Below are 10,376 nucleotides of genomic sequence, written 5' to 3' on the forward strand. Positions count from 1 at the left end.
TCCCCATATGGTTTTTATTTACTTTTTTTGCTCTTTTGCACACCAGTATTTCTACTTGCCCATCATCATCTGCACATCTATCACTTCAGTGTTCATTTGCTAAATTGTAATTACTTCGCTACTATGGCCTATTTATTGCCTTGCCTCCTTACTCCATTTGCACACACAGTATATAGATTTTTCTATTGTGTTATTGACTGTACTTTTGTTTATCCCATGTGTAACTCTGTGTTGTTTGTGTCGCACTGCTTTGCTTTATCTTGGCCAGGTCGCAGTTGTAAATGAGAACTTGCTCTCAACTGGACTACCTGGTTAAATATTTTGATTTTTTAAAATAAATCCTTGAGATGTTTCTAGTCCAGAGTCCAGAGAGATCCTTGATGAAAACTTGCTCCAGAGCGCTCAGAACCTCAGACTGGGGCAAAGTTTCACCTTCCAACAGGACAATTACCCAAAGCACACAGCCAAGACAATGAAGGAGTGTCTTTGAGTGGTCCAAGACAATGAAGGAGTTTCTGAATGTCTTTGAGTGGTCCAGCCAGAGGCCGGACTTAAACCCGTTTGAACATCTCTGGAGAGACCTGAAAACGGCTGTGCAGCGATGCTCCCCATCCAACCTGACAGAGCTTGATAGGATCTGTAGAGAGAAATGGGAGAAACTCCCCCAATACAGATGTGCCGCTTCCCAGATTTTTTAAAAGATCCATTTCTCAAATGTCTCAAGGCTTAAAATTCCTTCTTTTAACCTGTCTCCTCCCCTTCATCTACACTGATTTTGAAGTGGATTTAACAAGTGACATCTGTAAGGGATCACAGCTTTCACCTGGTCAGTCTATGTCATGGAAAGAGCAGTTCCTAATGTTTTGTACACTCTGTGTATTTGGTCTAGCGAATATTGCCAACAAGCTTCATTTGAACCTGAATTTAAAAAGGTAGAACGACAGTAAGAGTCCCTGGTTGATGGGTCAACGATCATGCGCTATTCAGAGAGGTGGAGCAATGTTCCAGTGACTGGACAGTTGAAGGAGCCGTTTGCTTTTAGAGGAATGAGTAACGGGTAAGTTAAAGAGTGACAGAGCTATTGGAAAGAAATCTGCTGTGTATTGTGTAAATTAGATCATCCTTCCTCTGACGCGCGCGCGCACACACACACACACACACACACACACACACACACACACACACACACAACACACACAACACACACCACACACACACACACACACACACACACACACACACACACACACACACACACACACACACACACCACTGTCCTATTGCATGTGTTACACATGGATAGTGGTGTGTGGGTGTGTGTGCGCTCCCCAGTCAGTGCAGCGGGGGACTGTTGGCTTGTTTCCTGGGAAATCAAAGAGAATAGTGCTGAGAGCCAAGACTGATTTACTGGCCATAAGGCACATTAGGGGAGAAATATTCCACTGCAGCAGATTTCTGTTTTCACAAGCTCCGTTTAACAGTTGATTTGAAGGAATCCAACTGCAGGTCGCCTCTTTCTTTTGGTGTTTTCCTTCCCTTTTCTCTAGCAACAGATTAGAAAATGTGTTGCACATCCTTGGATGCTGGCTGAGGGCCATGATCGTCACAGTGATGTAATGTGCAGGAGGCAGGCGAGCAGCAGAGCGTTGGGGTGAAGGATAGTCCCTTAGGGTTTTAGACAGTGTGTACTTCATTTTACTTAATGGGCTTTGAAAGCACACATTTGATTTGTGTGGAAGAGCCAATTCAGCCACCTGGACCGGCATGCAAGAACATAGCACTTCTGTCTGTATGATATAGGAGATATGTTTTCCTTTATTTTCTTATGACATGGCTAGAGCTCAGCTGACTGTGGTATATATTATACTGCTAATATATTAGTATTGATGCTTTTTATGAGAGGTGTGTTTATTTGTGTGACATTATTCAGGTTTTTCCCTAAGTGTGGGCGAGGTCTTCCTTGAGCCTGACCGAGGGTACAGGCCCACTTAATTAGAGCCTCCTAATTGGGTCAAAGTGGTCATGGGAGAGCCTCCTCCACCCCTCCTCGCCTACCTCTCCACTTCCCCTTCCACTTCCACTAAGATAAGGAAAAACTGCCCAGGGACCTGAGAGAGAGAAGGAGGGAGGAAACCAGAGCCCTGTCTCTCCATCTCTCAATCTGACCCTCTTCCTCCGGCCAGTAACTCCCTCAGGGCCAGCTGATGTGATGAGTGAATTTTGCCATTTTTCTTTGACCCCATCCGCCCTGCACTCTAACCCAAGATGCAGGCTCTAAACTCCTCTAATGGGTCTCCTCTCGCACAGTTCAAAGGGGGGAGTGTCTGTGGACACACTCCAGACCTCACCCCATCCCATCCACCCCTCTGCTGTTCTGTCCCAGGAGAGAGAGGGGTAGAGAGACACTAGTCACTGCAGCACTTCTACCCAAGTCTACCCAAGTTCACTGAAATAACATTACATGACATGTTATTGCGACATGTGTCTGCTAGCTTTTCCTTCAGATCTTGTTTGTATCAACCTGTGTTAGGCTTTGGGCGTTTTTGCATGACTCAGGCTGACGTGTCTTGCCTGCAGCCACGCAGAGCCTCTTAACCAACTGATCTTTTCATCTCTCCATCTGTCACACTGTATGAACGCCAATGTACCGTCTCTAACATGGACAATAAGAGCAGCGACTGACTCTGAGCTTACGTCACAGCCGCTCAGTGTAGTTAGAGAACACCCCAAAACCCTAAATGTGTTTTTTGTTGTTGTTGCCATTTTGGGCTGACAGTCTTGTACTTTGAACGTAGCGATGATGTCACTGACATAACTGTAGAGATGTCATGTTGAATATTATTTTCTGTTTCACCATGACCAGGTGCTTAAGAAGAGTCCGACTACTATATTGTTCTGAAATGTGAATAAAATGTCTTTCCCTGCTCATACTCATGGTTTCCGGGGTAGTGTGTCCCAAACACACATGCCTGTTTGGCTTGAATGTCTCCTCAGTGTCACCCCCTTCACTTTATCAAAACAGAGGCCCCTGAGTTATGAAAACCGGAGGAAAGTATGCTACAGGGAGAGGGACTGTGACGTGTGTAGTGCAGATTATTGCAGTGCAGTTGAAGAAACAAGTCTCTTAGATCTTTTAATGTGTTAGGCATGTTATTTGTTGTATCGCTAAAGAGTGTCTTTCCACACGTGAAGGAGTGGCACACATGAACAGGGGTGCTGTGTGCCCATGAGTAATGCTGGAGAGAAAGCCTGGTGATACAGTAAATCTACTGTGCTGTTATTAAACGGCCCTAATCCCCACTTCTTTTCTAGCGGGGCAGGGGGAGATCAAACTCCCTGAGAGAGGGATAAAGAGAGGAGGGAGGGAGGGAGATGGAGAAAGAAAGCGAAATAGTGGGAGAGAGTAGACAGGAGAGAGACTATTAGAGAAAGAGGAGAGTGTGCCTGAGCAGGGATGACTGAGGTTGCTAGGAGGAAACAGAGCCAGAGCGTTTGTTTTCCTTGGACACAGCCGCCCCTCTTTCTGTCTTTCCAACAAGACACAGAGCAGAGCAGGCCCTCACCCAGATCCAGAGATCTCAGAGCTGGCTGGGGCCAGGGTGGAGGAGGAGGCTGACACACAGTCTACTTTCCTCACGTCCACAGGTCACAATCTCTGGCTCTCACCACCAGGCCCCCACCACCAGGCCCCCTTCCCGACAGATGGATATGGCTCTATTGCAACACGCTTATGGTTTAACTGTAGAGAATAGTGATGGGGAAAAGAGAAGTAGGCTGGGGTGAACTTGCTGAGCTGCTGGGGTTAGTGGTTCAGAATCCAAATGAAATTTGTTTGGTACAAGTTCCACTGGATACGTCTTGTCTGAATTGCAAGCGTTTAGAAAACTTGTTACAGGATGTTTCATGGTATGTGAACTGTATAAACCAATTTGTGTTTGGATTTTGTTTCTCACCATAGCAACACAGATGTTGCATCAGTCTTGCCAATAAAACATCCTGTTTGAACCTGACTCCACAGGCCATCTGTCTTGTCACCTGCTCCTGTCCTGTCAGAGAGGTAGCGTCCTAAATGGCACCCTATTCCCTATATAGTGCACCACTCTGGTCAAAGGTAGTGCACTATATAGGAAAAGTGTTCCATTTGGTAACGCTCTGGGTTACAGGCCAGGTGGCCAAAAAGAGCCAGGGTCAGTGAGGTCATGCCAGAGAACTGTCTCGAGTTGACATCTGAACAGTGAGGACAGGAACTATATTGCGGCATAAGGTTCTGGTGAACACCAAGGTTTTCCTCTAGATCCTAGATACATACAGCCTCTGAACATTGAGTACCAAATACTTTCAAGTTTTTCACTATGTTCATCTCTGGAATGTTCTTCATGAGAAACTTGGTGGGTTTTTAATGATGCAGTATGTAAGTTATGTAGTGCCAGATGACTAGATGTTTGGATGACATTGTCTGGAGGAGAACTACAATGATTCATTAGGGACTTTTTTTTTGTCGTCACTCATTCACTCGGTTATTTTTCTGTTCCTCCCAGGGGACCGAACAGTCACACTCGACACCACAGACTACCAGGCTGAAGTCAAGTCCCACCAGTGGTTCGGCGCCACCGTCCGTTCCCACGACGACACCATTCTGGTAAGATGACCCTCACTGACTCAGAGACAGGGGTGGAGAAAGTCAGTTTACTTTCAACTTTGGTCTCTACAGCTCAGAGTCCCTCAATTGTTATGATGACTGGCGTTCATGTCAAGGGGTTGTATATGTTCATTGTTCAAAGTTTGTCTTAAAGGTCTGTGTCTATTGGTTTGTTGTGACTGTTCCAATTTTCACCTCCAGTCTCTCTCTCTGAGGAGATGTGTTTTGCGCTCCTGTGACTTCAAAGTTGAGACACCTGTATTTTTTGCTGATTGTGTGGGACGTAACCTGGATTTAGTTACATGGTTACTTTGCTCCAGATGTAACATTGACCTCTCTCTGGGTCTCCATCGAGTTCAACGGGGTGTTGCTGTAACTGACAGAAAAACTCCCCCCTCTACCTCCCCCCTCCTATAGGCCTGCGCCCCTCTGTACTCCTGGAGAACCAAAGCAGACATACCCCAGTCAGATATCACAGGAACCTGCTACCTCTCTGTCAAGAACTTCACTAAGTTTGTGGAATATGCTCCCTGTCGCACAGGTAATTATTTTTTGTTATGTGATACATTTCCCATAAAGACACACCATAACCCCAAAAGAACGTTCCATCCGCCTTCCTGTAGCGCTCCTAGTTAAGAGTATCACTCCATAAATAACTTAGGTATTCCTTTTATATCAGCATCCATCTTTCTAATGCTGTTCTCTCTGCCAGCCAACTACCCCACCACCCCACACTACAGGTGACTCCTGTGGCCTACCTCTGACACGGCAGCTGTCCACACAGCAGGCTATTAGAGAGGGGTTAAGTGGAGTGCCCGAGGGCCACAACAGACGGGATGTTTAGAGTCTCAAGTAACAATACTGAGTAACCACTTCCAGAGACATCACACACTAGCTGTGGATAAAGAATTTACCCCCCTTAGATGCAATCCATCATGTTAGCCCAATATTGACTAGTCTATCCCTACTGCTGTGGTAGTGACTGGCTGCCTCGGTTCTGTTCAGAATCCCCAGCTGAGTCATTGAACTCCACAGGTTCCGAAGTAATTCAAAATTCAACATTCTAAAGTATTGGTTAAATAAAAGGCAGAATTTATGGATCTTTCAAGTTGCTTTTTCAAATCGGAAAAATTACTGATTTATGAACCTCTGTTTTTTTCAGAATTCATTAACGAGGGGGGCCAGGGCTACTGTCAGGGGGGATTCAGTGCTGATTTCACCAAGGTAACACTTCCTCTCATTCAGTACCAGAGCTTTATCAACTAATATGGACTAGAAACACATGATCTCATTCTGTCTCTCTCTCAGGATGGGAAAGTGGTGCTTGGAGGACCAGGCAGCTTCTTCTGGCAAGGTACACATCTCAACAACCCCTTGAGACAACAAGTTGTAGTATTCTGAAGTTATTTGTGTGAAACCTGAGAGGATCTTTCCATTCACTCCCTGCTTCCTGTGTCTTCTCAGGTCAGGTGATCTCAGCAGCCAAAGAAGAGATCATCAAAGCTTACTACCCAGGGTACTTCATGCAGTCTGTAGAGGGACAGATCCAGACCAGACAGGCTCAGCTCAAATATGACGACAGCTACCGCGGTAAGACTTTTCCTCTCATAATTCTACCACTCCCCTTACTTTCCACACATGCTGGTTTCCTGTGCAGGCTACTTGAGTCAGAACTAAGATTGGGAAACGTCACCACAATTCTTCTAAATCAAATCAAATCGTTTCCCAATCACCACAATTCTTCTAAATTAAAATCAAATCGTTTCCCAATCACCACAATTCTTCTAAATTAAAATCAAATCGTTTCCCAATCACCACAATTCTTCTAAATTAAAATCAAATCGTTTCCCAATCACCACAATTCTTCTAAATTAAAATCAAATCGTTTCCCAATCACCACAATTCTTCTAAATTAAAATCAAATCGTTTCCCAATCACCACAATTCTTCTAACCTTCTGACCTCTGATAAAAGGTGGACTGATGTATATTTGTTCAAAGTACATGCCTTAATCCCTAGATTACTCTTCAAGAGAAATGGAAGTCCAAGGGCTCTGAACGCTTGATATCATATGACTAATGTCTGCTTTCTTGTGGTCTTGCAGGTTACTCTGTTGCGGTCGGGGAATTCAGTGGAGATGAGGTGGAAGGTAAGAGATCTGTACCACAGACCTTCACAGGCCTGCACAACAGAGCGCCATTAAAGATATAGAATGTTTACTATACCTGAAGTAAACGCAATTCAACTCACCTATAAGATTCTGTCCCCCTACTAAGTTGGAAAACTGCAATCTCAGGAATTCTCAGAGTTCGACAGCTGTGACCTTTGTGATATTTCCCTTCCTTAATCTTCCCTTTTTCTGTTTTTCCCCCTGTCTGTGCACCTCTCAGATTTTGTGGCTGGGGTCCCAAAAGGAGACATGCTATACGGTTTGGTAAGAAAACCTCATCACCACTCTAGTTTTGAGAGGAGATTGATTTTGAAAGGGAGGGCTATAGGCTTGGGGGAGAAATAGAGCCTGAGATAACGAAAGTAGCCGTAGCTGTGTTTAGTGAATGTAGAAGTGATGAATACCATATCACTGGCCTACTCTATACATACAGTATGTTGGACCTCAGGGATTTTGACCATATGTTCTGTGTGTGTGTGTGTGTGTGTGCGCTCCGCAGGTGTCTGTTTTAAATGGCACTGATCTGAAGTCCATGCTCGACTACACTGGTGAACAGGTGAGCATTCAAACCTCCCCAGCGCTAACTCGTTAGGGTTATAACACACATAAGCCATTGGTTTTAACTCAAGTGTGGTTTTTCACACAGACTGTGGTTCCATAACTTGCTGTTTCTCATGGCAACTCTTAATCTCTTGAGTCTGTGTACTGGAGCACTGATGATATAAGCAAAATAATTTCCTTTACAAGTTTCTGCTAACTGGGTTTCAAGCCCACTGTGGTTTTCTGTAAAACATAATTATTGAGGTAAAAGTGCAGAAGCAATTTTCCCCAAATGAGAAGCATGATTCTTCCTGTGAATGGAATGGAGGTAGTGTGAGCCCCTTTTTAATGGTACTGATTGGTTCAGCTGAATAAATAAAATCATAAGAGTGTATTTGCTAACCCTGGGAGTCTGGGAATCAAGCTGTTTCTGTGTCTTTGTTACTTCAGATGTGTTTTACAGACAGGACCAATAAGACTAACAAAACAGCTTCAAGTTAGACCAAGCAAGAACCATCGCTTTTCATTTACCATTTCTTCTCTCTCCCAGGAGTTTCTTCTACTGGATATTTTTATTCAACTAGATTCACTGTACTTTAGAAGTCCCTTTGCTTAAAAGAAGCTATACTATTTTGAGCCTTTTTGAACCCAGATTCATGGTGATGTTCTAGAGTTGTGACGATGATGTACTCTGATGTTTTCTCAGATGGGCTCCTATTTTGGGTATGCTGTGGCCACAGCTGACATCAATAACGACGGGTAAGGACAGTCTAACAGGACATTCTCACCATATATTCTCACCCATGAGTTGGGTGGTGGTGGCAAATTGGATTTGTCCAGTAATGTTACAGGACATTTTTTTTATCAGTAATGAAGGGTGAGTAGGAGTCAGTTCTCACATAGCATTCTCACCATAGGTTCACACCCATTTTGAATGTGCTCGGTGGTGGCAACATTGGATTGGATTTGACCAATGACAATATTTTTATGGGAAACTCCAGTCGTCTATGTCAAAAAGGCAACTAGGGTTGCACAATTCTGGAAACTTAAATACATTTCCAAGTTTTTCCAACCTGGATTTCTGGAAAGTATACAGCATTTTGCCACCCTAGTCTGTACACTATATATGTCGGTAACCGTGTGTGTTCCTCCCTCTCCTCAGTATGGCTGACCTGTTGGTGGGAGCTCCCATGTATATGACCCGGGGGTCAGACAGTCGCCTGGAGGAGGTGGGCCGTATGTACGTCTATCTGCAACGTGGGCCCCTGGACCTGGAGCCAACCCTTAACCTGACCGGAACCCAGGTGTTCGGGAGGTTTGGTAGCACCATCGCCGCTCTGGGAGATCTCAACCAGGACGGATACAACGGTGAGAGATGGAGGAGTGGTAGGAATGGGAGTTTAACGGGGAGAAGAAAAAGATGTTTCACAAGCATTTTTTTTTGTGTGTCACAATCTTGGTTTTGAGAGTCTACTACATGCAGTTCATTCAAAGTCCTAGTAGACTGTAAAGTTGAGTGATCTCACGGTCTTCTCCTACTCTCTCCTCTTCTCTGATTGGTAGACGTGGCCATCAGCTGTCCATTCGGTGGAGATGACCAGCAGGGATTGGTTCTCATCTACAACGGATTTGCTGGAGGGCTCAGGGACACGCCCTCTCAGGTCATAGCTGGCCAATGGGCTTCAGGCACTGTGCCCGCAAGCTTTGGATTTGCCCTCCGAGGGGCTAAAGACCTGGACATGAATGGTTACCCAGGTGAGTGACAAAACTAATATGTTTTGAAGACCTCTCATGCTGCTGATTTTAGCATATTATCAACTTAATACTTTTAAAAATGTATTTATAAAAATAATAATAATAATTAGGGGGTTGATCAGCTTTAATATTGCAGATAGATTGTAGCTTCCATCAATATAATTGTCTGCATCATTTCCAATCCCCCATATATATTTTTTTACAGACAGACAGACAGACAGACAGACAGACAGACAGACAGACAGACAGACAGACAGACAGACAGACAGACAGACAGACAGGACAGACAGACAGACAGACAGACAGACAGACAGAAAGACATATTCGGAAATATTCAGACCCCTTTACTTTTTCCACATTTTGTTAAGTTACAGCCTTATTCTAAAATTGATCAAATTGTTGTTTTATCAATCTACACACAATACCCCATAATGACGAAGCAAAAACAGATTTTTTTGTTGCAAATGTATTAAACATAAAACAATTATCACATTTACATAAGTATTCAGACCTTTTACGCAGTACTTTGTTGAAGCACCTTTGGCAGCAATTACAGCCTCGAGTCTTTTTGGGTATGATGCTACAAGCTTGGCACACCTGTATTGGGGGTGGGGGTTCTCCCATTCTTCTCTGCAGATCCTCTCAAGCTCTGTCAGGTTGGATGGGGAGCGTCACTGCACAGCTATTTTCAGGTCTCTCCAGAGGTGTTCGATTGGGTTCAAGTCCAGGCTCTGGCTGGGCCACTCAAGGACATTCAGAGACTTGTCCCGAAGCCACTCCTGCATTATCTTGGTTGTGTGCTTAGGGTTGTTGTCCTGTTGGAAGGTGAACCTTCGCCGCGGTCTGAGGTCCTGAGCGCTCTGGAGCAGATTTTCATCAAGGATCTCTCTGTACTTTGCTCCTTTCATCTTTCCCTTGATCCTGACTAGTCTACCAGTCCCTATCGCTGCAAAACATCCTCACAGCATGATGCTGCCAACACCATGATTCACCGTAGGGATGGTGCCAGGTTTCCTCCAGACGTGACACTTGGCATTCAGGCCAAAGAGTTTAATCTTGGTTTCATCAGACCAGATAATCTTGTTCCTCATGGTCTGAGAGTCCTTTAGGTGCCTTTTGGCAAACTCCAAGCGGGCTGTCATGTGCCTTTTACAGAGGAGTGGCTTCTGTCTGGCCACTCTACCATAACGGCCTGATTGGTGGAGTGCTGCAGAGATGGTTGTCCTTCTGGAAGGTTCTCCCATCAGAGCTCCAGAAAGTTCCTCTGTGGGAG

General features: G+C 44.7%; 1 protein-coding gene across 1 annotated transcript in view; it reads left to right on the forward strand.

Annotated features, from left to right (window-relative positions):
* Positions 1-10,376, forward strand: part of itga5 (integrin, alpha 5 (fibronectin receptor, alpha polypeptide)) — a 75,404-nt gene that overhangs the window by 22,168 nt on the left and 42,860 nt on the right. Inside the window, 11 exon segments of the mRNA XM_024006270.2 lie at positions 4,539-4,639; positions 5,057-5,180; positions 5,802-5,863; positions 5,948-5,993; positions 6,104-6,229; positions 6,743-6,787; positions 7,029-7,072; positions 7,308-7,364; positions 8,055-8,107; positions 8,511-8,716; positions 8,912-9,103. Coding sequence (XP_023862038.1) covers positions 4,539-4,639; positions 5,057-5,180; positions 5,802-5,863; positions 5,948-5,993; positions 6,104-6,229; positions 6,743-6,787; positions 7,029-7,072; positions 7,308-7,364; positions 8,055-8,107; positions 8,511-8,716; positions 8,912-9,103 — 1,056 coding nt within the window.

The sequence above is a fragment of the Salvelinus sp. IW2-2015 genome, linkage group LG17 (assembly GCF_002910315.2).
Source record: "Salvelinus sp. IW2-2015 linkage group LG17, ASM291031v2, whole genome shotgun sequence".
Classification (NCBI taxonomy): domain Eukaryota; kingdom Metazoa; phylum Chordata; class Actinopteri; order Salmoniformes; family Salmonidae; genus Salvelinus; species Salvelinus sp. IW2-2015.